Source organism: Oryx dammah, unplaced genomic scaffold (assembly GCF_014754425.2).
Source record: "Oryx dammah isolate SB20612 unplaced genomic scaffold, SCBI_Odam_1.1 HiC_scaffold_20, whole genome shotgun sequence".
Taxonomy (NCBI): domain Eukaryota; kingdom Metazoa; phylum Chordata; class Mammalia; order Artiodactyla; family Bovidae; genus Oryx; species Oryx dammah.
In genome coordinates, this window is record NW_024070204.1 from 45,906,042 (window position 1) to 45,933,685 (window position 27,644).

The window sequence follows — 27,644 nt, forward strand, 5'->3', positions numbered from 1 at the left end:
GGAAGTCTTAATTAAACTCTTAAACCTGACTACTTCCTGAGTTGGGCACAAGGAGTGTTCGACTGTAGTTGCCATGTGAATTGCAGATATACGAACTAACCACTGCTACTGTTATTAATAAAATCAAGTGCCTTTCCAATCTGATTTCTACTCCCCACACCAGAATGAAAATTGAGGAGCATTACCAAAGTCAATAGACAGTATAAGTTGAAAAAGCTTACAGAATATTACCGTATAAAACTGTAAGCTAACTATGGATCTGGGGAGTTACCTGGTGATCGAATAGTTAGGATTTGGCGCTTCCACTGCCATGGCCCGGATTCCTTCTCTGGTTGGGAACTGAGATCTCAGAACCATCTGGCACAGCCAAGATAAAACAAAAAACAAAGAGAAAAACAGTGAATCAGGAATTCTTACCTCTAAGTGCTTGCATGCTAAGTTGCTTTAGTCGTGACCCTGTGGACTATAGCCTGTCAGGCTCCTCTGTCTGTGGGCTTCTCCAGGCAAGAAAACTGGAGTGGGTTACCATGCCGCCCTCCAGGGGATCTTCCCAACCCAAGAATTGAACTCTGTTCTTTCATCTCCTGAGCAGGTGGGTTCTTTACCACTAGCATCAACTGGTAAGCCCAAAGGACTTACAGAAGTATGGACAGGGTATAAGAAAACCACAGGACATAGTGGGACAGTGAGATGGTGTTACCAAACTTGTGGAGTAAGACCTAGAGAGAGCTGCATGGGAGGGATCGTGAGTTAGGATGGAGTACGATTTACAGGGAGAGAACAAACTGACCAGAAAACCTAGGTTATCTGTTGTGCCCAGGCTTCTCGGTTCATGGGATTCCCCAGGCAAGTATACTGGAGTGAGTTGCCATTTCCTACTCCAGGGGATCCTCCCAACCCAGGGACCGAACTTGTCTCCTGCATTGGCGGGTGAAGTTTTTACTGTTGCACCACCTGAGAAGCCCTGACAACCTTTAAGGTAGTAGGTATTCTGTTGATATTATTCACTTCTTTGTTTCCAGTTGTTGTACAGCCGCTAAGTTGTGTCCAACTCTTTTTGTTTCCAGTGCCTGACACAAAACCTATATAGTGGACACTGGCTATCTGGTGAAATTATCGCCTTTCTAAAATATTTTCCCTACTCAGGAATTTGAAGGCACTTTCATCTCCGAGGGGAGAGGTTGTTTCTCATTCTTCACTTATTTAACCTTTAGTACTATAAGTCTTGGCTCCTTGGTGGCCCAGTGGTTAAGAATTCACCTTCCAATGCAGGAGACACAAGTTCAGTCCCCATATAGTCGGTGACAACTCTGCAGCTCTCACAGTAAAAGTAAATAGTTGTAACAGAGACAATATGGCCCCCATAGTCTAAAAATATTTTGTATTTGGCCATTTACAGTAAATATTTACTGACCTCTGGTCTAAACAATTATGTACTCCGTCAATACTGAGACCCTTTCTCCTCTGACATTTTTGTTAATCTGAAATACTTTTTATTCAGACACTTCAAAAGGCCTATGCTTAATATACTCCTCAGCTGATAATTCAAGTTCTTCACGATATAAGCATTAACTTATCACTCCAATAGTAGCTTGTCACTCAAACAGTAACCTAACTTTATCTTACTGTGCCTCAGCATTTCTTCCTGCCCTTATCTCTGCTTTAATTTCTTCCTTCTGCAATCTCTTCCTCATTCTGTTCCCTTTCTCCTCTTTTTCCTTGCCTACGAACTCCAACCTACTCTTCAGAATACATTTTAAATGTTACCTCCTTCCTGATCGCTTTTCTTATTTCCCTTTCCAACCTCCAAATAGATGTGCTCTCTCTTCCTTTTAGCTTCCACATTGATTTATTCCATTTTTTATAACTCTTTTACTATGGTATTGTATTTTACTTTTTTGTATTGCATTCAGTCATACATATGTTGAGCACCCTGTCATATGCCAACACTCCTGGCTTAGGTTCTGGGGATCATTCTTTAAATAAGACATAGTCCTCTTACTTAAACTATAATACTTTATTTGCTGAATTATGAGCACCTCCCTGGTGGCTCAGACAATAAAGAATCTGCCTGCAGTGCAGGAGACCCAGCTTTGATCCCTGGGTAGGTAAGATAATCTGGAGAAGGGAATGGCTGCCCACTCCAGTATTCCTGCCTAGAGAACTCCATCGATAGAGAAGCTTGGCAGGCTACATCCCATGGGGTCGCAAGGAGTGCCAAATGATTGAGGGACTAACACTTTGACTTTTTCCACTTTCACCAGGGAAACCACCCCAGTCATCTTAATCTTTTTATATGCTCAATAAAAATTGGTAAATTTGAACAGTACATTTAGTAATGCTGTAAATTACTCTCCAGATCATGTTTTAAACTTTTCCTTAAATCATTTTAAATTTATTTGGCTACTTGTTCTTTCTTTTAGAAGAACTGTTAACTCCTGTAAGACCAGTGTCTGTCACATAGCTCCCAGCTGATAGGGCCCAAGTTTCTAGGTTCCAAGTCCAGTGTTTTTTTTCCATGATACTACTATGCTGCTGTAGATGTTACATCCATCATCTCGATCTGCATGGTCCAGTATGGTAGGCACATGTGGCTGTGTAGCACTTGAAATATATTTAGTTAGAATTGGGTTGTGCTGTTAAGTATTTTAAAAAAAGCATTAAGTATCTCTAATAAATTTTACATGGATTACATATTAAAATGATAATATTTAAGATGTGTATTAGGCTAGGAACCTGAATAAAGGCTTACTTTTTTGTTCTAGACATTTTTAAAAATGTTGCTCCTAAGTAATTTAAAATTATCTGTCTGGTTCATATGTTTCTGTTGGGTAGCACTAATCTAGAATACTTCAAGCTATATAAGACATATATTACATACATATTCTAGATATGTCATTTCTGTATATTCTGTAGTGAATATAAGAAATAGAAAAACCTTACCCAACTTTGAAAAGTTACATTACTTAAGAAATGCAGAGCGTTTCTTGATAGTCCAGTGGTTAGGACTCTGCACATTCACTGCCAGGGGCCCTGAGTCAGTTCCTGGTTGGGGAACTGAGATCCCACAAGCTGTGTTGTGTGGCCAAAAAAATAAAAATAATTTTTTAAAAAAAGAAATGCACTTCTGTTCTTCAGACCCTTACCTAGGATCAAGGATAAGTGTAAATTTTTATATTACATACAATAGTGAAATAAAATAGCTAAAAAATCTATGTGAGTGCTTAGTCGCTCAGTTGTGTACAACTCTTTGTGACCCCATGAACTGTAGCCCACCAGGCTTGTCTGCCCATGGGGAGTCTCCAGGCGAGAATGTTGGAGTGGATTGCCATGCCCTTCTCCAGGGGATCTTCCCAGCTCAGGGACCATTGCAGGCAGATTCTTTACCATGTGAACCACCAAGGAAGGGCAAAAGATCTACATCACATCACCTAACCACTGTTAACACTTATTTTCAATTTCTTAAATAAGGCATTATGTAAAGCCATATACTTACATAAGAGTGCCCTCCTGTCTGAAATTAAACGTTTTCTTCTTCCTGCTGTTGATAATTTTGCCTCTGGTCTCCCTTCTCACCATACCTCACTTCCTGTGGAAGCCTGGTTCTATCACCTGCTGAGTGGGGTAGAAGAACGACTGAATGCTCTTCCTTGGCTTCTTTTTCCCCTACTCACCTCTCACTTCTCCCTCCATTAGCATACACTAAGTAAGTTATAAATACCCTTGTGTCTTTTTATCACCGGAGCCTCATCTTAAAGATCTCCCTTTGAACTCAGCATATATTCCAGAAGAACTCTTCAAAGATGCTTTGTCTTTTTATAAAGAAAGTTAATCTGTGGTTTTCTCAAATGTTGATGAACCTTTCTTTTTTCTTGTAGTGGGCTAGGATCCCTACATTTACATGCTAATGAAACCAGAAATGGTTTTATTCCCTTTCCCTTTTGATCTGATTTGAAACTTTGTGACTTCCCTTTGGTCTGTCATTTTACTCCTTGTGTTTTTCTCATTTCTGTTAGCTGTAACAACTTACTAAAATTCTCTAATAGAGGAGGGTTTTCTTCAGGAGTAAACAGGATGACAGAGAATAAGCAGTGAAACTTCCATCGTGATGTATTGGGAAGGAAAAACCCACCTCTAAAGTTACAGAAGGTGGAAGCACTGATTCAGGAAAATATAGAGTTAATTTGGGAGTTGCAAACCAGAACTTAGAATTATCTCAGAAGTGGACACCATCAGCAAGGTCTGGATTTCCACCTATCTTTAACCTTCTCATGAGGGTCTCAACCTTACATCCATCTATTCATTAAAAAACAACTTTCAGAAACTAAAATGAACAAAGACAAAGACAAATTTCAAAACAAAAGTATGTCATGACTCAATATATATAAAATTCTTCATAAAGTATTTATTTTACTCTATGGGGAGAATTTTCCACTACAAAGTGTTTCTTTGGCATATTAATTAAGCTGATTTTTTTTTTCCCTAAGAAATTGCAGACTTGGGGAAAACTCTCAAAACAAAGTAGGAGTTCCCCTTTTGTAAGAAGTATTTGTATACATAAGGGAAATTTCCATTTGTAAGGGTATCTCTGGAAGCACCTGAAAAGAGGAGGATGACCTTATCTCTAGAAACTCTTATCAATTGAGAAGGAAGTGACTTAAATCTGCCTAATAATCTCACCCTTATTTACTGTTCTTTTTCCCGAACACCAAAGAACTGATGCTTTTGAACTGTGGTATTGGAGAAAACTCTTGAGAGTCCCTTGGACTGCAGGGATATCCAACCAGTCCATCCTAAAGGAAATCAGTCCTGAATATTCATTGGAAGGACTGATGCTGAAGCTGAAACTCCAATACTTTGGCCACCTGATGTGAAGAACTGACTCATTTGAAAAGACCCTGATGCTGGGAAAGATTGAAGGCAGGAGGAGAAGCAGACGACAGAGGAGGAGATGTTTGGATGGCATCACCGACTCAATGGACATGAATTTGAGCAAGCTGTGGGAATTGGTGATGGACAGGGAAGCCTGGCGTGCTGCAGTCCATGGGGCTGCAGAGTCAGAGATGACTGAGCAACTGAACTGAACTTCCATGTATAACATTAGATAAATTTCAAAAGTGAAATATGATTGGGAGTTCATAACAAGAATAATGCAACTTAAAGGCATTCCAACAAGTGTTACAAAATATCTGTATTCAATTTGTTAACAAGCCTGTTTTCAAAGAAGATAGCAAATGTTCACCTAATTTATAAAAATAAACATACTCTTTACAGAGGAAAAAAAATGTTACAGTAATCCTGAGACATAATATACCGTGAATTACCAAACATATAGTTAAGAATATACCCCCAAAAAATCAAGTTAAAAGATCCAGTTATTCTAGGGTAGGTCCTGTATGTCTATATATTAATAAACCTCCATAGATATGTAGTATGAATTTCTAGTTGGCATATACTGGCCTAGAAGATACAAGAAGTAAACTAAAGAATATAAAAGATACAAAGTAAAGAACTAAAGATGCAACCAAGTTAATATTTTTTAAAATAACTGAAATTCTGAAAGATAACCTATACTATTTTCTGATATCAGGCACCAGAGCTCAGATAAATAAAACCTATCATAAACAGTGAAGGTATTGACAAATCTCTAAACTTAGCATATAGCTTGTAATTTGAGAAATATCATTAACATTTATCCAAACAGAATTAACCTCATGATGGTTAAGCATCTATTCCAAATTGACAGCTCTTCCCATGTAGCTCATCAGTTGTAACACATCAAATAAATCTATTTCTAGCACTTATTTTTACAAAGTTGAAAGAATACATCTTTGAGATTTCCCAGAGGGCCTGTGGAATATCACAAAGATAGTTTTAGGTGCACAGATACTCTGTTTTATTTTACATTTAAGATTTGATTTGGAGGAGGCAAAAATCAAAAATTTTCAAAAGATTTGAACATTTAGGAAAGAATAGGATCAGAAGTGGCTGATAAACAGTATTTGACTGCTCAGCTTGGTGATAAAAATTTACAAACAAAGAACTTAGCCTAATTGTAAAGAACTTTAGCTCTTAGATAAGTTATCAGTACTTAAAGTCGTTATTCTGGTAAGCCACAGAATCTTTGTTGTCTAGGCAGATTAGACGGAAAGTAGAACCCTTCTTATTGTAGGTGAAGGCAATAAACAGTAACCTAATGAAAAAAGCCCATCAAAATGGAACAAACTTTGGTAAGATTTTAATACATTTCATAGCTTCTCAGATGATGCTGTTAAAGTGCTGCACTCAGTATGCCAGCAAATTTGGAAAACTCAGCAGTGGCAATAGGACTGGAAAAGGTCAGTTTTCATTCCAGTCCCAACAAAGGGCAGTGCCAAAGAATGTTCAAACTGCTGCACAATTGCACTCATTTCACATCCTAGCAAAGTGATGCTCAAAATCATTCAAGCTAGGCTTCTATAGTACATAACTGAGAACTTCTAGATGTACAAGCTGGATTTAGAAAAGGCAGAGGAACCAAAAATCAAATTGCCAGCATCCATTCCATCATAGAAAAAGCAAAAGAATTCCAGAAAAACATCTTCTGCTTAATTGCCTATGCTAAAGTCTTTGACTTTGTGGATCACAACAAACTGTGGCAAATTCTGAAACAGATGGGAATACCAGACCACCTTAACCTACCTCCTGTGAAACTTGTGTTGAGGAACAACAGTTAGAACTGGACATGGAACAATGGACTGTTTCCAAATTGGGAAAGGAATACATCAAGGCTGTATATTGTCATCTTGCTTATTTAACTTCTATGCAGAGTACATCATGCAAAATGCCAGGCTGGATGAAGCACAGTTGTCAAGATTGAAAGGAGAATTATCAGTAATCTCAGATATGCAGATGATACCACCCTTATGGCAGAAAGTGAAGAGGAGCTAAAAAGCCTCTTGATGAAAGTGAAAGAGGAGAGTGAAAAAGCTGGCTTAAAACTCAACATTCAAAACTCTAAGATGATGGCATCTGGTCCCATCACTTCATGGCAAATAGATGGGGGAACAATGGAAACAGTGACAGACTTTATTTTCTTGGGCTCCAGAATCACATGGACAATGACTGCAGCCATGAAATTAAAAGATGTTTGCTCCTTCAAAGAAAAGCAGTGACAGACCTTGACAGCATATTAAAAAGCAGAGACATTACTTTGCTGACAAAGGTCTGTATAGTCAAGCTATGGTTTTTCCAGGAGCCATGTATCGGATGTGAGAGCTAGACAATAAAAAAGGCTAAGGACTGAAGAATTGATGGCTTTTGAATTGTGGTGCTAGAGAAGACCCTTGAGAGTCCCTTGAATGGCAAGTAGGTCGAACCAGTCAGTCCTAAAGGAAATCAACCCTAAATTGGAAGGACTGATGCTAAAGCTCCAATACTTTGGCTGCCTGATGTGAAGAGCTGACTCATTGGAAAAGACTCTGATGCTGGGAGGGATTGGGGGCAAGAAGAGAAGGGGACGACAGAGGATGAAATGGTTGGATGGTTTCACCGACTCTATACACATGAGTTTGAACAAACTCCGGGAGATGGTGAAGTATTGGGAAGCCTGGCATATGTTGCAGTCAATGAGTCGCAAAGAGTCGGACACGACTGAGTCAGTTTGAACAACAGCAACATAGATTTTCAGACTTATTTTCCAGATACACTGTAATCTAAGGTACATAAAACTTACTTTTTATAAATCTTATATAACTTTCTGTACCCATTCAAGTTTTGTCCTTCACTGTTCCTTTCTCAGTCTGGAACAGACTTTTTACTTTAGAACTATTATCTTTTCCCTTCTTCTGAGTATGCTAAGTCGCTTCAGTCATGTTCAACTCTTTGTGACCCTATCAACTGTAGCCCACCAGGCTCCTCCGTCCATGGGCTTTCTCAGGCAAGAATACTGGAGTGGGTTGCCATGCCCTCCTCCAGAGGATCTTCTGGATTTAGGGATCTAACTCACAACTGTCTCCTGCATTGGCAGGCAGGTTCTTCACCACTGTCACCACCCTTAGTAAACCAGAAACACAACACATTACTTTGTATACAAGATTACACCCCCTTTCCACCATCACTCCCAGTAGTGTTTCATTTATGTACATTTAATTATCTTTTAGCCAAAGTTACTTTGATTTCATAGAAAAAGTAGAGATGAAAACTGTTACACATCAGCATTTTAGTAGACTGGCAAAGTTGATAAATACACATAACAAAACTTGCCACAACTGTGTGCATTCTTTATAGTCCAACTTATCCAAATGGCAAAAATGAACATGTCCATTAACAGACTTAAAGATGCAGCCTCCCTGTAGCATTAAAAAAAAAAAAGCAAAAGTAAATAAGTTTAAATTTTTGCTTAGTAATCAATGGTTCAGTATTTTATTGTAAAAATTTTTTAGGTATTAATAAGTATCCATTAATACCATTTAGGTTTTTAAGTTACCTAAAGATCATAGAAATTAATTTTCAAGGTGCATATTACAAAATGTAATTAATGTTGAAATTGTCAGAACAGGGAATCATTGTGGATAAACAAAAATTTGCATCTTGCAGGATTGTAAAACATTAAACAGAAATAATGTTAGCTTATTTGATCAGAAAACACGTGCTAATTTAGAAAGAACATGGCCATGTAGAATAAAAATTATGCTTGTGTTATATTAATACTGATAAATTAGAGAAAACATAATTGTTTTTATTAAAGAAAATTAAATTTTCCATTTGCCAAACATTTACCAATACTACCTGAATTTAAATTCTTAAATGTTTGTTAGATCCTATAAGAATACTTTTTAAATTTAGCACATTCAAAGTATTAGAAATTCCATTTTCCTGTTTTAGGAATATTCCACTTACACAAGCATGTATTTTCTCTGTAGGAGAATCAAAACAGAACCCATTCAAAGTATTTTATAATCTTAATTCATTAATTATACTTGGAGGTAGAAAAAAACATTACCTATACACAGAATAAGCAGTAAATGCATTTCTGAATTAATAGGTATGTAGACAGAAACCCAGGGATGGGGGAGCCTGGTGGGCTGCTATCTATGGGGTCGCACAGAGTGGGACACAACTGAAGCGACTTAGCAGCAGCAGCAGCAGACAGACACAATTGTCACAGTAATAAAGAATCTGCGTGCTTGTGCAGGAGACACAAGCTATGCGAGTTCTGTCTTTGAGTTGGGAAGATCCCCTGGAGTAGGGCATGGCAACCCACTCCACTATTTCTTGCCTGCAAAATCTGATGGACAGAGGATCCTGGCAAGCCACAGTTAAGTCGGATTTGACTGAGCGTACATGCAGACAGATGGGAATTTATTTCACTTCTACAATTTAAGCCATGGGTTAATGGCCACAGAATTGTAACATTCACTGGCCCATACCATATTAAAGAGCTGTTTTCTACTCAGGAAGTACTTCATTAGACCTTAAATACAGAAAAAGACAAACCAGATTTTCTTTTTTCCTCTAAGAATGGATTTTTAAAACCATTAATCCATTTTGATCAGACCTTAAAAAATCAATTCCCCAGATTAGTGGGGAACAAAATTGAAATTTGATAAACAAGAGATTCAGCAAAGTTCTGACATTCAGAAGCCAAGAAAAAATAATCTTGGGCTTAAAATAACATAAACCATTTCTGGTAAGGAAGTTTTCCTGACTTTGGTTGCTATTAGCCATCTCAGTAGCACCTCCAAAATTATTAAAAGAACATCCTGAAAAAGATAAGATCATGACTTAATAGAGATATAAATGAACACATGTTGAAGATTTATTTTACTAAAGAAACAAGAGACCCATGCTGGTGGTATAACCAGTTAAAAGGAAAAGTTAGTACAGCCCAAAATTATATAAAGTGAAAGAATGCTGAGATGTATTGCATATGGAGACAAACTGGTTTTTCTGAGGCTTGGGGAGTCACGAGGCAGGACAGAATTTCTATACCCCTCAAGTACAGTTGAGTCTCATTACTCATGGTAGTTATGTTCTGTAAAGGCACCACAAACACTACTGAAATCTGAAAAAATTGCTCCTAGGGAAAAAGATTCCTGTGGGCCTCTGATCACAAAGTTTTGTCAGCTGATCAGTACATCATCTTGTTTTTTATGTGTGTTTCTGTTTAAAGTGCCTTATTTAATGTATATTGTTGATTCATGAACATCGAACTCACGGCCAGCAGTGTTATACTTTATCCTGGATTATGCTTATCTAACCCAAGTTGGCATATCACAGCCTTCTTGAACTTAGGAACACTAAATAGCACTAAACCACTATTCTTGGGGGTCATTTCAAACAGTGAAATTACCAACAAAAGGCAAAAAAATGAAAAAAAAAAAAAGTGCTGTTAATAGACTACAAAAAGGACACTTGTTTGCAGTGTGAGAGCTGAAACAAGAAGGCATAGCATTACCTTGTCTGACCTCAGCTGGAGCATGTGTGCTGGCTGACTCAGAACTCACGGCTCTGTGCGTGTCGTGAATGACCATGCAAGCATCACCCACAAGCACCGTTGTGGCCTGCAGGGAGTCTGAAAGAGATGCCAGCATCAGAGTTCCCAGGTCAGAGGAGCCCTTGGAGGCTTTTGGATTTACAAATGCATTTTAGTTAGTAGGCAAATCACAAATACAGAATCAGCAAATAAGATTATATGTACATACAACTTTTGGAATTGCAAAATAACTCAAAGAAAACAAACAGGGCTATGATCTGGTGTTCTGTAAATACTGCATAGTCTCTATTGAAGCAGAAATTTTTTTTTCTACATAACTGTCTTCCCAATCCCCAGTCCTGGTACCGTCTATTTTCTGGCTGGGGAAGTGTTCAACTTGACTACTAAGGAGACAGACATGAATTCCTTAAATTCTCAGTCAGAAGTCTGAAATAATTTTTCCCGTAATGTTACATATACATGGCAGCTTAGTAAGGTTCTAATATATTATGGGTTACATAGGATTGTGGAAATCCCTATGCAGAGACCACACCCAGATCAATTATGTCAAAATCTCAGTGATTTTTGGATCTCTACCATTGCTGTACAGTTTCATTTTCTAGAAAAATGGTTTCTAAATTTCTAATGACTAATTTTTCAGTTGTACGTTTGGAACACAAACCAGTTTGTTCTGTGGCAAATTCTGAATAATGTGGCTAGAAAATAGTAATGCCATATAGCAACTATATTATTTGAACAGATAAAATTTGTGGAGGCATTTGCTATCATAGCAAAGGTTCTTTTTTGTGGGGAGGGGGTGTTGCAGGTGTGGCAGGTATAAGGTGTTACTAATCCATCTTATATAATTTTCGTGGAAAGAATTGCTTTGTCAATGTTTTCAAAATACATCTACCCTCCATAATATTTTCTATAAGATGATCCAAGATATTTTAAAATTATTCTGATCTGAACCTCTCCTCTCTCCCAAAATGAAATACATGAGAATTTCAAATAGAAGTACTTTTTAAAAATGAATGCTTATAAAGCTGCTTTTCTTCGTTACCTTCCCTCCTTAAAATATAATTTACGTTTATGCTATGTTTTCACCTAGGCATATTATGGGCACATAGCCTGGTGAGGAATCTTGAAACTTTACAACTGCTAACAAACATCAGTGTGGCCTCCCAAAGCCTTTGCTATCCTTAGCAGCGCCTGCCAGTTATGTCAGTCTGTGCCAGATTATGTGGTTGTTCTTGCTTTGTACATAAGTGCACAGTAGGAAAAATCATTAAACCATTCACTTCTGAGTATTATCAGAGCTTGCCATTAGGTTACTGGAGGGGACAGACCTTTAACAGGACTTGAACCAAGGTTACTAAAGGTAACGTATTTCACAAGCAGTAAAAATACCGATGAATGTTTCTCTGTATTTCAGCTTTATTGAATGTAAGTGAAATGGTTCTGAAATTAAAATGAATGGGATTTTCTTTTATCTCATACAATACTTGGAATTCATAAATTACTGGGATCTAGTTTTGTTCAGGGGCTTTTGTTTTTGTATTTTAGTAGTATTTGAAGAGATTACACCAGACATTCATGTTATAGGAAGTAGAATATCCCAGCCACAGTCTGGAGAACAGCAAAATAAATGGGTGAATTTCTGAAAAAGAAATTGAACATGGGATATTACAGGTCACATTTTAACTTTATTGGCACATTTGCCAGAGGTATTTCTCTGATACTAGGGCTTAAAATTCAAAATATCTTTGTGAAAGCATTCCAGTGTGTGAAACAGCCAAGGGAGTCAGCTTCTCATCATGTAGGTGCCGGTGGTTGGATTTGTAGCTAATCCATGCCATATGGCTGGTCTCCTCAGTGGGAAGTGACGGCAGCCCTAGGAGCTTTACCCCGTCCCTGGGGCAGCTGCCTTGGACTCAGTTGCTTTGATCATCTTCTGTTGCACAGCTGGGAGGAGGACAGGCTGGTTTTCAGTGTCGCAGAAGAACAACACATGAAACCATTGTCATCGACTACACACACCTTGATTTTATACCAGCATTCTTCAGAGGATGTGTTTTCACTTTCCTAATCTCATTCAAAAACTCTCAAGTTTGAGTTATTTCTTTTTAAAAAAGAAAACTTTCAGGCTGAAAAAGAAATTCCTATGGAAATTTAAACATTTCACAAATAAGATTGCATTCTTAAATGCCTGTTGTTTTATTCCCTGCAAGTTATATTATCTATCTTTCTAAGAAGTTTCAAATAGGATATAGAAAAGATGAGTACAATTCATGTAACATGCTCATTAAGTACAAATGTTTGATGTCCTTTCAAGTGCTGTTACTCTAACAGTCATTTTATCTTTTTAGCTAAAGCTCACCGCTTCTTCCAGTGTCCTTTATATTGCCACAATATCACAAAAAATGTGGGGGAGACTATGGTAGGAAGTTTTTAGTGGGACCAGTAAATTTGTTCATCCAGGCACTATAAGGTAAACTCTTTGGAAAAGGATGATTGGAAATGTGGTCAGATTCTTAACAGGGTTCCAGAAAAGAGCAAATTTTCATTGTAACATCAGTCCTATATAGTAGAAAACTTTGCTAAAAAATCCAAAGGGAGATTTACGTAGACCTTGACTTGAGTTTCAGTCTCTATTATGAATTGTTATTAGACTTCCCCATATCCTTCTTTGCTTTTACTTAATCAGAGAAACATAGGTGCATGTCTAGTTTGGGGAACACAGTTGTTTTCCCCAGAAAAATGTGAGGGAAAGAAACTTTTCCCCCATACGTCCCTAAAATCATGGATGGCTGTGGTAAAGTAATACGGAGGTGGATACTATTAGCAAATGCTAATAGGTTTCTTCTATGTGTGGTTTTATTTGCTTTCACGGGGTGTTTTGCCCATCCACATTCCAACCCCTATAATGATACTTCTATTTATTGTTGTTATCACTATCAACAGCAACTATAATCTGGCTCACAATTCCCAAGTCAGCTCACTCCTTAGTTACCAGGAGAAAACTCAAACCAGTTGTTCTTTTATGTGTACAAAACCCCAGTCTTCTCACATTGCAGTGACCCTGACAACATTTTTAGACTTTCACAGACAGAAGAGATAATAGAGCTAATGTCTGCATTCTGATGCAGTTTTAAAAATTGCTTTTTCTCCCTTGTGATTGAAAGATTAACTGTGTAAATGAGTGATTACCAGGTATGTGTGTGTTATAATAGCAATTCCTAAATATTTCTCATTTCTTCTTCAGCTCCTCTTAAGATGTCTCTCTTGTCTGGAGAGTTTGGGGTGGGAGGCTGAGGGGGAGGGAAGATAAGTTCTCTCACCCATCATTTGGCAATAAAAGTTTACTGTGGTCTCAGGTAACTTACCAGTAATCATTGTAGCCAGACATAGAATTGACATTAGAAACCATTTACCTGCTTCATAACTAGGGAGGAACATATGGAAGGATTCTTAAAACAGTCTTTTCAACTCATTTACAAAAATAAACAGGAAAAATGGTTAGGAAATCACATAGATTGAAAGAACATGAGTGAAACAGATTTTAAAAAATCACAGTTACAGGACTTTTAAAAATAAATACAGTTTTATTATGATGTGGCTCTGTGCATAGACTTAACCTGAGTTAAAATCCAAGCTTTGCCACTTATTAACAATGTGGCTTTAGGCTGCTTATCTCCTCTATTTTTCCTCATAATTAGATATAAAATAAGGATAATTACAATGCCTAACCCATAAACCAAGAAACCTATGAGCTCAATTTTAAAACTCAATGCAATTACATTTAAAGCACAGGACCTAGAATGTGGAATACCAGGCACATTCTTGACTGGAGGTCTTTGTACTTGGGTTCTCTGCCTGCAAGCTCTCTTTCCAGACATCCGCATGACTAACTCTGACCTTTACATCTTCATTCAAATGTGATCTTCTCAGATGCAAGGTGCCCTGTCTGCCCTCTCTTAAAATGTTTTCTCTTGGGGTGGGGTGGGGTGGGGTGTGTGTGTGTGTCTGTGTGTCTGTGTGTGTGTGTTTTTAATTGGATGTTTTACTATGTGTGGGTGCCAGGTTGTGTCTGACTCTGCGACCCTATGGACTGTAGGTTGCTAGGCTCCTCTGTCCATGGCATTTTCCAGGCAAGAATCCTAGATCGCCCTGACCTCCTCCACGTGATCTTCCCAAGCCAGGGATGGAACTCACATCTCTTATGTCTCCTGCATTGGAAGGCAGGTTCTTTACCACTAGTACCACCTGGGAAGCCCTGTTTTACTATAATAACACCTAATATACTATTCATTTACTAGTTAACTTCTCCTTCGCATAAATACTTGAAGCGGCTTGGGGATTTTTTGTTTACCGTTTCACCTCTGTTTTCCATAGAGTTCCTGACACAGAGAAAGCAATTGATAGTACTTATTAAATGTATAACAGATGTATAGTAAATAGTTATATCTGCTTTATTGAACTGAATATTTTTTATAATTATCAGCACCATTTGCTGATTAATGTAGAAAATGCTTGAGAAGTTTATAGTGTTAAAATTATGCTCAGTTCATAGTATTAGTTTGCTTACCAAAACCTCTTTCTATAGTAAATAACTAGACCAAACTATATTCAAAGCATCATAAATTCAAAACGAATGGGTTACAATGTGACAAAGTTTATTTACATTAATACTTCAATAGAAAGTAAGCTGCTAGTAAGTTGAAAATCAAACTTGAGGGAGAAATAATAGCTTTCACATTTATCAAGTGCTTACTGTTAAACCACAAGAAACAATATAGTAGTATATTTAAGGCACAGGCTCCAGAATTAGGCTGTGTGTATTCAGATTCTGCTTGAACCCTTTCCTAGCTGAGAAAGGAAAGTGACCTTGTGCTAGGTAGTTCCCTAATCATTCTGGGCCTCAGTTTCCTCAGTTATATAAAGGAACTAATATGAATTCATATAAAGGTTTTAGAAGAATACCTGTCTCACAGAACTGAAATACCAGGTGCTAAGTGCTTTAATGAATTTGTTTGTTTAATCTTCATGACAACCTATAAAGTAGGTACTATTCTTATGCTCTTTAGTAAATTTTTTGAAATTCAAATAAGCTCAGGGTCTGTGGAAGATATTTTAAGACATTTGTTTCATTTTCTTCCCTCCTCCCTTTCCTTATAGCAAATGGGCTTTCTTCAAAGAGTTATAGCAGTGGAGTTATTAAATTGCTTTCCCTTTTAGAACACTGAAATAGGCACACTAGCAGTATACTTTGAGTTTCTTAAGTTTCACTTTTATGGCAAAATGAATTCTAACTAAGAGGCTTGTGGAAACATAAGCTTTGTGGTAGCAAATACTGTACTCACCTGGGGGCACTAGAATTCATGACAACTACTAAGATCAAGAAAGTTACTTAATTAGACTATGATACTCAGTTTGGACATATTATATATGACTACATGATTCAGCCATGAATCAAATGTTTCAAGATGAGTTATTTGAAGAAAGTTCTGGGAGAGAAGAATGATAAATTACAGGGATGGAAAATGGATCTAATGAAGAAAAGTGAATTGTATAGATAGGTTGCTTAGCCTGGGGAATAGGAGGAGGACGTAATTATATTTTCAAGGAGGAGTGTTTGTTTGGTTTAATAGAATAAGATATACTTCTGCTTTAAGTATAGTTCTTCAAAGATATGGAGAAAAACCCAAGTCAGAGGTATAGACATAAATGGGGCTTCCCACGTGGCACTAGCAATAAAGAACCCATCTGCCAATACAGGAGATGTAAGGGATGTTTGATCCGTGGGTCAGGAAGATTTTCTGGAGGAGGGCACAGCAACCCCCTGCAGTATTCTTGCCTAGAGAATCCCACGGACAGAGGAGCCTGGCGGGCTACAGTCCATAGGGTCACAGAGTTGTACATGACTGAAGCCATTTAGCATAGCATAGACATATATAAACCCAGTTTTCAAAATTGTAAAACACTGAGAAGGACTTTGGAGAGAAGGTGACTCTCAGAAGAGAATGAACGGATTAGATGAGCGGTAGGGCTTCCCAGGTGGCTCAGTGGTAAAGAATCCACCTGCCAGTGTAGGAGATGCATGTTTGATCCCTGGGTCAGGTAGATCCCCTAGAGAAGGAAATGGCAACCCACTCCAGTATTCTTACCTGGGAAATCCTAGGACAAAGGAGCCTGGCAGACTGCGGTACACGAGGGTCGCTGAAGAGTCGGACACAAGTTAGGGACTAAGCAGAAACAACTCAAATTTCTCTGCATAAAAATTTCCTGGAATAAATTAAGTGCAGATTCCCAGGCCCCCTCAAGAGCTGATCCAGTGGACCTCTGGTCAGGCCTAAGAATTTGCATTGTTACCAGATACTTGAATGGGATTCTAATGTTGACAGCCCTTGAAACAAATGTTGAAAACTTCTTGAGTTTAATCAGTAGCCTGTCATAGTCAAGGGAGCTGAACCAAGTAATCTCTTATGGTCTTTTCCAACTCTGATTTATATAGTTGTGTACATGTTTTTCTATAATTACTTCAAGTGAGCTCTAAATTGTTGTAAAGGCACCAGCTCTTAGAAAGCAGTGAGATGGGTTGTGGTGTTCACTGCTCCTTATTTCAGATACTGAAGTCACATATTAAACCACAAGGAGGAATGTAAATTTTTACATAATACATAACTACCAATATTGAACAATATTCATCAGAGAGAAATTAAATCATGGCTTGAACCTTTAAGATAAATCATCTTCAGGCAATAGTTAAGACCTTCTTGTCACATAGGATTAGAAAGGAACACATTACTAAGTATTTATACTTAAGATGTGTTGACACATACTCCTGATAAATGAACATTAAATTTATGAAAGTTAGCCTCTGCTTGCTGTGTTCTTCAGGGATCCTTTTTAATTGTGTTCTTTTGGGTTTATTATTGTCTTTGTTTTCTAGGATGGAGCTATGATGTTGAGGAGAGAAAGGTTCCAAAACCTAAGTCCAAGTCTTATGGCGCAAACTTTTCTTGGAATAAAAGAACAAGAGTATCCACAAAATAGGTTGGCACGGACTGTATCTCTGTACTTGACTGTGAATAAAGTCAGCTGTGCAGTATTTATAGTCTCTGTATAATACACCTCTTAATCTCCTAATAAATTTGACCTTTAAACTACAGAAACATTTTTGTGGTGTCTATTTTAAATGTTTTTTGATGTCCCAAATTAAACATGTTATAATTTCCTTTACAGGTGATCATACCTCTAGGAAATTTCAGCACTTAAAAAATCTGTTAAAAAAAAATGTTTGAAATCAGCTGCAACATTGAAGTTTTATACTTGTTTTTATGGCCATTCTCAAGTTAATAGTGTTTATAAACTACCAGCCATCATTATCAAAATACTGTCTTACAAATTTTCCTGTTATCATAGGTAAAGAAATTCATGATTACTTTGCAGTCTGATAAACCTAAGCCCAAATCTCCTTATTATTGAAATTTGCTTCTTTATTTAGAACTGTTGCTCTAAGGTTTTTGAACCTGAATGAATTGTGTTCCATACTAAACTTTGCCCACTAATCAGTACTTCATGATTGTGATGGTTCAGGTAAAGATTTTATACTCCTGTGAATTAAAAGACTCAGAAAATAAAAACCAATTCTTTGTTAGATATGTCTAGTGTTCATTGTTTTTAGAAAATGTAAGTAAATACATGTCTTCGTTATGTGCTGATCATTTAGATCATACAGTATGGGTTACCAAGCACATACTTTTGTCAGGTATCTCAATAAACACTATATACTAATCTTCATAATAATTCACTGTGTGGATCACAATAAACTGTGGAAAATTCTGAAAGAGATGGAAATACTAGACCACCTGACTTGCTTCTTGAGACACCTGTATACAGGTCAGGAAGCAACAGTTAGAATTGGACATGAAACAACAGACTGGTTCCAAATAGGAAAAGGAGTACATCAAGGCTGTATATTGTCACCCTGCTTATTTAACTTCTATGCAGAGTACATCATGAGAAATGCTGGGCTGGAAGAAGCACAAGCTGGAATCAAGATTGCCAAGAGAAATATCAATAACCTCAGATATGCAGATGACACCACCCTTATGGCAGAAAGTGAAGAGGAACTAAAGAGCCTCTTAATGAAAGTGAAAGAGGAGAGTAAAAAAGTTGGCTTAAAGCTCAACATCCGGAAAACTAAGATCATGGCATCTGGTCCCATCACTTCATGGCAAATAGATGGGGAAACAGTGGAAACAGTGGCTGACTTTATTTTCTGGGCTCCAAAATCACTGCAGATGGTGATTGCAGCCATGAAATTAAAAGACCCTTACTCCTTGGAAGGAAAGTTACGACCAACCTAGACAGCATATTAAAAAACAGAGACATTACTTTGTCAACAAAGGTCCGTCCAGTCAAGGCTATGGTTTTTCCAGTAGTCATGAATGGTTGTGAGAGTTGGACTATATATAAGGAAAGCTGAGTGCTGAAGAATTGATGCTTTTGAACTGTGGTGTTGGAGAAGACTCTTGAGAGTCCCTTGGACTGCAAGGAGATCCAACCAGTCCATCCTAAAAGAGATCAGTCCTGGGTGTTCATTGGAGGGCCTGATGTTGAAGCTGAAACTCCAAAATATTGGCACCTGATGCGAAGAGCTGACTCATTTGAAAAGACCCTGATGCTGGGAATGATTGAGGGCAGGAGGAGAAGGGGACGACAGAGAATGAGATGCTTGGATGGCATCACTCACACAATGGACATGGGTCTGGGTGGACTCCGGGAGCTGGTGATGGACAGAGAAGCTTGGCGTGCTGCAGTTCATGGGGTCGCAAAGAGTCAGACACGACTGAACGACTGAACTGAATAATTCACTGTTTTCCCCATTTTGCAAACACTTAAGGGTTAAAATGACTAGATAACATGCTCAAAATCACACAATAGCATTTGAACCCATTTCTGTCTGTCTTCAAAGCACATACTGTTAATTACTTTAGTTACAGAGAAATAGGTTTTATTAATAGCAAATAATTTCTTTGGATTGTTAATACATTCTTTGATGTTTCAAAAATTATATACTAAATATACAGTCTCTCACAATCGCATTTCATAAAAACACTAATAGCACATTGACCTAGCCCAACAAAGAAAACATGTCAGAGTATAAATTTTTATGATATTGTTTTGGAGAGCCTATTGGAAGTCTCTCTTCAAAACGTTAACTGCGTATTCCATTTTAATTCTAAAAATTATCTTCCAGACAAATAGCCTGTGGATGTACACAGAAGTGAATGTACCAAGGATATTACAGAATTGTTTCTAATAGCTAGTAAGTGGAAATAATCTAAATGTCTATTAAAATGGAATAAAGTTAAATGGAGTGTTAATACAGCTATTGTAAAGAACAAGAAATAATCTGTATGAGCTGTTTGGAATGATATTCAAGATATAGTGCTAAGTGAAAGAAAAGAGTAGTAAATAATATCTGGGGTTTGGTGGGCAGCACGTGCTATTATATATGCACCTAGAATATTTGGGGAAAAATATATAAGAAACTAGTAACTTGATTTTACTGGTTACTACTGGTTGTGGGAGAAGAGAGTCGTGGGTCTTTCACATTTAACTTTCAATAATGCTTTTTAAATATACTACTGTAAGGATGTATTATTTGTATAAGTATACATAATTATAAATGCATCTTTTATACTACAGTTCATATCATGCCATCTTACCTTTGCTTGAAAAATTATACATTTTAATTACTACCAATTTAAGATTTTAAGTAAGTGGTAAACTCTAAAAAATGATAAAATATAGCTGTTAAGTTCCACAGATATTTCAGTGAGTATAAGGTTAAATTTCAGTTTTTTAAAAAAACTACTTATACCCCTTACAATAAGGCAATATAAGACTAGCATAAAGGAGTCCCCTTTTGTTTTGGGGGGTGTTAAGTATGACAGGTCCTAAAAGAAAGAAAATAAACCAGACAGCTCTCATTTTTATAGAATCTGTCTTATGCAACACTAAGGGATCCTGTGATATAAATTTTCTAAGTCAAAAAGCAGGTACTTTGCCAATAATCCTGAAATAGATGTTTTAGTGACTTCTAACATCATTTATTAATATCTTATTCTTTTACACTATTTTAATTTAAAAATTTTAGTATTATCATTTTGATCACAGATACAAAGTTATTATCTTTATTGACTGATTCTGAACGCCACTTTTAAGTTTCCCGTTACCTATAAACCATAATGACAAGACTGACAAGCTCCCCCTGCCCGTGTGTTACAGACTTACAGAGGGAGCTTATATTCTGCTAGTAATTGCCAATTTAGTATGAGTAAAGACTGAGTTAGACAACTTGGACTTGAATTCTGCTTCAGCCATTTACTAGCTCGGTGATCTTTACAAAGTCAAGTAAATTTCTCTCTGTTTCCTCATCTCCAGAATGGGGTTATCGACCTAATGGGGTTGGTGAAAATTAATATAATCTGAGTGACTTTATTAAGCACTCACTCTGTCACGCACAGGGCTCTGTTACAGCTGTGTGGGCATTCTGTCTCTTCTAGGAAGACATCCTGGGGCACCCCAGCCCTATGAAGTTGATGTTGCAGAACTAACTTTTCAGGACAATTAGGTGCTTATAGGTGTATATTACTTTGCATTTTTAATGATATCTTTAAATTATTTCTTTAAAATATTTGTGCTTTGGTTATAAAAGTGTTACAAAAATATTTGATATAGAAATCAAATATTTGATTTAGAAATCAAAGAATCATAAATTCCACCACTCTTAAGATAACCATAGTTGTATACCTGGTGTGTGTGTTTCTGGTATTATTTTTCTTCATAATACATGTTGCTTTTATAAAACAAAAGTACATTTAAAAAAAAAAACAAAACTGCACTGTTATCACACTTTCCACTGACAGTAGTGTTTTCCCATGACATTTTTTATAATATGGTATGTAATGCACAATTTAAACATCTGAAAAACAGAAGTTTAAATTGTGTATTGATTTGATTTTCTGGATTTTTGTTTTTATATTTAAAAACATAACTCCTACCTCCCCAGCCAGACTGCAAATGACTAGAAGTGTAAGCTCTGAGATTTCTTTCTCAATGTCTTCTTCAAAGCCTCACTCATGGGAAAACTGGATAAAAAATGGTTACTTTGATTGTTTAAATGATTCTGAATACAAACCAAACCTAATCTGTCCCAATCTCTTCTGGCTTTCACTTGATATCTCTTTGAAACTGTTAGTGGATATTTACTGGAACTCTATTCAGTAGCTGCTCAAGTGTTGACCTTATTTATACTCATCTAAGAATTATACTGACCACTCAAGAGTTAATTTTATTTTAAATCGATTTTTAAAATTTTAGGTCTCAAAAGATTTAATTTTATAAATCTTGTTTTATCTTAATGTTAAAACGATAGAAAAGTTAATGTACAGTTATTACATTGAGTTTCATTACAGTGGGTTTCTTTGGAAAATAAATATTAATCCTACATGGGTAATGAAGATTAAGTCACAAAATTGGGAAAAAATAGATTTTTGATTGTGATTTAATTGATTACCTATAGATATAGACATGATTACACCTGTGGTTTGGACTCTGGGAACCTCATGAGGAGCTTCAGTGTCTCTCCGGTTTAACAAGAATAAGTCCAGGAGATTTCATTACTTACTGCAGGAAACTCATGATGTTGCTTTTTGCGACCAAAGCCTGCCAGCAATGGTATGTGATGATAATTATCATAATGTAATAGATTTTCTCCTAAAGATCAGTGATTATATTTCTAAGCTTTTTTTTTCTTTTTGCTGGGGTTTTCTGTAAATTTTTATTATAAGAAATAAAAATACTCATATGCCCTTCACTTAAGTTTACTAGTTAATATTTTGTCACATGCATTTTCCTTCCTCCCTGCAGCCTTCATTTAAAAGGTTCAGGCACCGTATCTCTACATAATTTAGAAGAAGACATTCTATATTCTACAACAGTATTGTCACAATTTTTAAAAATTCAGCTGTTAATAGTTTAACAATTGTCCATATTCAGACTTCACCAGATTGCCCCAATATTGTTCTTTACACTGATTTATTTCAATCCCATATCCAGTCAGTAATTGTATATTAAATTTAGTCTCCTTTTATTTTGCACAGTTTACCTGCTCTTTTGTTTCTTCCGTCGCATTTGTTTTTGAAGAATTCGGGCTGTCCTCAAAAAACTGTTCCACAATTCGGGTTTCTCCCAGTGTTTTGATTTGAGTTAAATATTGTTGAGATTTGAGTTAAATATTTCCTGTAATAATCCAAAGAATGCTAACACAATGGTGAAATTTTGTTGGGAAACAGATTTATGCAATCTCAAAAGTGCCAACCCATACATTATGTACTAACAGAGATAAAAGTACTTTGATGGAGAAATTGGGCATGTGTTCAACCAAGTGTTCAAACTTAAAATCACCATTTAATAGTAATTTTATGTTTTTCTCAAAGAATCAATTCTGGCAGCACATAAAGTCACTGTCCAGTTACTGGTGATGTCAGTGTGATCACTTGGTTAAGGTGGTACATGCCAGGGTTTCCATCATAAAGTACGTTTTTATCTCTTACTTAGTAATCTATGGGTTGATACTTCAAGATTGCATAAATCCTGTTTCCTAAGAAAATTTTACCAAATTGTGTAAGGATTTTTGGACCATCCTTACCCAAATCAGGTACTATACCAGAGACTGCAAATGATAATTTTTTAGTTCTTTCAGTTCCTCCATTTACTAGATTACCCCCACCAACTTTATTGACTTTTGGATTCTTTTTAATTTAGTGTTCATTACTGTCCTATGGGACTTCCCTGTAGCTCAGATGGTAAAGAATAAAGAATCTGCAGTAACGAATAAAGAATCTGGAACAATATATATGTTAGGTTTACCTTGTACATTCCCCCCTTAGACCTGGAATCAGTCATTTCTTTAAGAAGTTCTGTTTCCTTTTAGTAGAAGGTAATTTTTTTTTATTTTATTTTTTTATTTTTTATTTTATTTTATTTTATTTTATTTGAAAGTAATATTTTGAAATCAGTGTTAGGGTGTTACTCCTGTGTCCATAGCACTATTTATGATAGACAAGACATGGAAACAACCTAAATGTCCATCAGTGGATGAATGGATAAAGAAGATATAGGTATACAATGGAATATTCAGTTCAGTTCAGTCGCTCAGTCGTGTCTGACTCTTTGCAACCCCATGAATCACAGCACGCCAGGCCTCCCTGTCCATCACCAACTCCCGGAGTTCACCCAGACTCAGGTCCATCGAGTCCGTGATGCCATCCAGCCATCTCATCCTCTGTCGTCCCCTTTTCCTCCTGCCCCCAATCCCTCCCAGCATTAAAGTCTTTTCCAATGAGTCAACTCTTCACATGAGGTGGCCAAAGTACTGGAGTTTCAGCTTTAGCATCATTCCTTCCAAAGAAATCCCAAGGCTGATCTCCTTCAGAATGGACTGGTTGGATCTCCTTGCAGTCCAAGGGACTCTCAAGAGTCTTCTCCAACACTGCAGTTCAAAAGCATCAATTCTTCGGTGCTCAGCCTTCTTCACAGTCCAACTCTCACATCCATACATGACCAGAGGAAAAACCATAGCCTTGACTAGACGGACCTTAGTCGGCAAAGTAATGTCTCTGCTTTTGAATATGCTATCTAGGTTGGTCATAACTTTTCTTCCAAGGAGTAAGTGTCTTTTAATTTCATGGCTGCAGTCACCATCTGCAATGATTCTGGAGCCAAGAAAAATAAAGCCTGACACTGTTTGCACTGTTTCCCCATCTATTTGCCATGAAGTGATGGGACCAGATGCCATGATGGAATATTACAATGGAATATTAGCCATAAAAAGAATGAGATAATGCCATTTGCAGCAATATGGATGAAACTTAGAGATTATCATGCTAAGCAAAGTAAGTCAGAAGGAGACAAATACTGTATGATATCACTTACATGTGGAAGCTAAAATATGACACAAATGAACATATTTATGAAACAGAAACCGACTCACAGAGAACAAACTTCTAGTTGCCGAAGGGGAGGGAAGGACTGAGAGTTTGGGATTAACAGATACAAATTAGTATATATAGGGTAGAATAGATAAGCAAGGACCTACTGAATAGCACAGGGAACTATTATGTTCAATATCCTGTGATAAATCATAATGGGAAAGAATTTGAAAAATATATATATATGTATAACTGAATCATTTTGCTATATAGTAAAAACGATTATAAATCAACTATACTTAAAAAAAATTTTTTTTAATTGGGGTGCTATATAGGCCCATGTAAGTGGGCAAAGTTTACACATATACACACATTTTATAATATTTTGATAACCCAATTCCAGTCCAGTGGGTCAGAGTTCTTTCTCTGCACCTTCTCCTTCCACTCCTCCCACCCCCATTTAATATTTTAACACTCTTCTCTCAATGAGAATCCTGGTTCCTAACATCAGTGTATTACTCTTTTACTCTTAAAATACACACAAAATGGTTTTAAAATCTCTAAACGAGGTAACGAGGTAAAGTACAAGATTTTTCAACAATTTCTTCAGAAAAACTGTTTCCTGGGTTATTGAATTAACTCATCTATTTTCATATACAACTAGGTTCATTTGTTCTTTGTATTCATCTATAGGACTTTTCCTTTCTTGTTGATTTATTGCTTAAACATTTAAAATTTTAGCATGGTCAAAAGTCAAAATTGTAAAGTTGAAGGAGCCCCATTCTTACCCACCCTCTGTGGTGGAACCAATTTTACTGCTGATTTATATTTCATTTTGCAAATTAAGGAAATTACATATTCATATCCCTTTGTATGCAAAGCAGACTGTGAACTCTTGTACTTTGCTGTGTTTTTTTCTTAGTGTATATCATATCAGCTCTATACTTAAATTTTGTACATCCTAATGAATGGGGTCGCAAAGAGTCGGACACGACTGAATGACTGAACTGAACTGAATGAATGTAAAACCCCAATAAATTGACAAACATAAAAACAAACCTCAGTGTGGATATCAGAGCAACACGTTAAATGTTCATGATCTATGAGCATTTGTTATGGCTTACAATGTTTAAACACGAAACAACTATATGTAATGTTTTTGATACTTAATTGACAAGATCAGGGTTAAAATCCACATACAGAATAATCTAAAAGTCAGATTTTCCATTCCTGCAGCATTTGCACCATGACTAGGATGGTCCATGTGGAACAAAGCAACATGAAGAAATATTGGAAGAAATATTACTCAAAACTGACATCTGCAAAAACCAAAAAATTAGATGCTTCTCTAGTTTTCCATCATTGTGTAAAACAAAACAAAATTCTTAACATTCCTTATTTGGTGAAACATTCATTTTTGGTGTGATTTGGTTTTCTGTTTATAAATCTACATGTGGGAAGATGAATTCAATTTTAGTTATAGTAACTACAGGATGCCTATGAGCTATCAGTTAAAGATACGTAGCCGTCCATTGGAAATGTGAGTCTGGAGCTTAGCATATAGACCAAGAGCATTGGCTGTACTGTAATAATGAAAGCTCTGGCGATAAAGAGAGTAGTGGCTAGAAGATTATAAAAACAGGAAGGTCCATGACAATTCCTTAGGGAATTACTTTCAGTAAACAAAGAGGAGGTGGTAAGTAAGGAATGCATGCATGCACACTAAGTCATTTTAGTCATGTCAGGCTCTGTGCGACCCTATGGAATATAGCACACCAGGCTCCTCTGCCCAGGATTTCCCAGGCAAGAATACTGGAGTGGATTGCCACGTCATCCTCCAGGGAATCTTAGCCCAGAAACACTACATTCTTTAAACTGTAAAGTTTGTTTGGCAGTACATAGTTATGGGTATTTACAAGAAAGATTAGAAGAGCCTTCAAAGATAATAGAAGATATAATTGAAGTTGTGGAACAAGGACTAACTTATACAAGTTGTCAAAACCAGTCTTAATCACAATGAGGCTTCATAACTGTCTCTCATTTTGAATAGTTCCTTAGAACAGTCACATGCCAACTATGACCTATGAATAAAATCAGGCCTGCCTGAGCCAAGAAGAGTTTAAGTAAATAAAACTTGTAATAAGTAAATAAATAAACTTATTGGATTCAATACCTCCTTAAAAGAGAAACTAAAGCACAGTATTCTTTAGTAAGACAGCTATTAGGTCAAATGTCAGCTATGCTACTTGCACTTGACCTCTCTAATGCCTTAGTGCCCTTATCAAGTGTCACTGAATCAATCAGCACTTAGTAGATACTTGATAAACATTAAATACTTTTCCTTCATGAAAATTCACATCATTTATTAAATATTATTTGTGGCCAGGCATTTGGCTAAATTGATGTGTATTTGCTAGGATCTCTACTTAAGTAATTTTTTAAAACCTTAATCATAATGTAAGATAGATAAAGCAGGATGCCTACAGATAAAAGTAGAACTTATAATGTACAGTTTCATTTTTAAATTTGTATTTATAATCGAGAATAAATAGGACCTAGCAGTCCTGTTGTGAATACTTGAACTAATTTATGGTTTTATGAGTAAGCAATGGAAATAATGTATTTGAATACAGAGTGATTAAGCATATGTTACCATCTAACTTGAATATACTCGGTGGCTCAGAGGTTAAAGCATCTGCCTGGAATGCAGGAGACCTGGGTTTGATCCCTGGGTTGGGAAGATCCACTGGAGAAGGAAATGGCAACCCACTCCAGTACTCTTGCCTGGAGAATCCCATGGAGGGAAGAGCCTGGTAGGCTACAGTCCATGGGGTCACAAAGAGTCGGACATGACTGAGCGACTTGACTTAGGGACTCCTTCCGATCCCTGGGTTGGAAAGATTCCCTGGAGAAGGAAATGGCAACCCACTCCATTACTCTTGCCTTGAAAATCCCATGGACGGAGGAGCTTGGTGCAGGCTACTATCCATGAGGTCACAAAGAGTCGGGCACGATTGAGCGACTTCACTTTCATACTGTAATATCTGCTGATATTTTCTTTATGAATACACACACCATGATCATTATCAGTAACCCTGCCCTTGAACCACTGCTGTAAAACTCCTCACCAAACCCTCTTAGGTTGTGATACACAGTTTTTGAGACATGAGCCTGCTGTGTCC

At 36.8% G+C, this 27,644-nt stretch overlaps 1 protein-coding gene across 1 annotated transcript in view; it reads left to right on the plus strand.

Moving 5' to 3' along the window:
- Positions 1 to 17,631, plus strand: part of NDUFS4 (NADH:ubiquinone oxidoreductase subunit S4) — a 107,001-nt gene extending 89,370 nt beyond the window's left edge. The window contains exon 5 of the mRNA XM_040262270.1: positions 17,409 to 17,631. Within this exon, the coding sequence (XP_040118204.1) occupies positions 17,409 to 17,512 (104 nt within the window). The 3' untranslated portion in view covers positions 17,513 to 17,631. The remainder of the gene's footprint in view (positions 1 to 17,408) is intronic.
- The last annotated feature ends 10,013 nt before the right edge of the window (positions 17,632 to 27,644 follow it).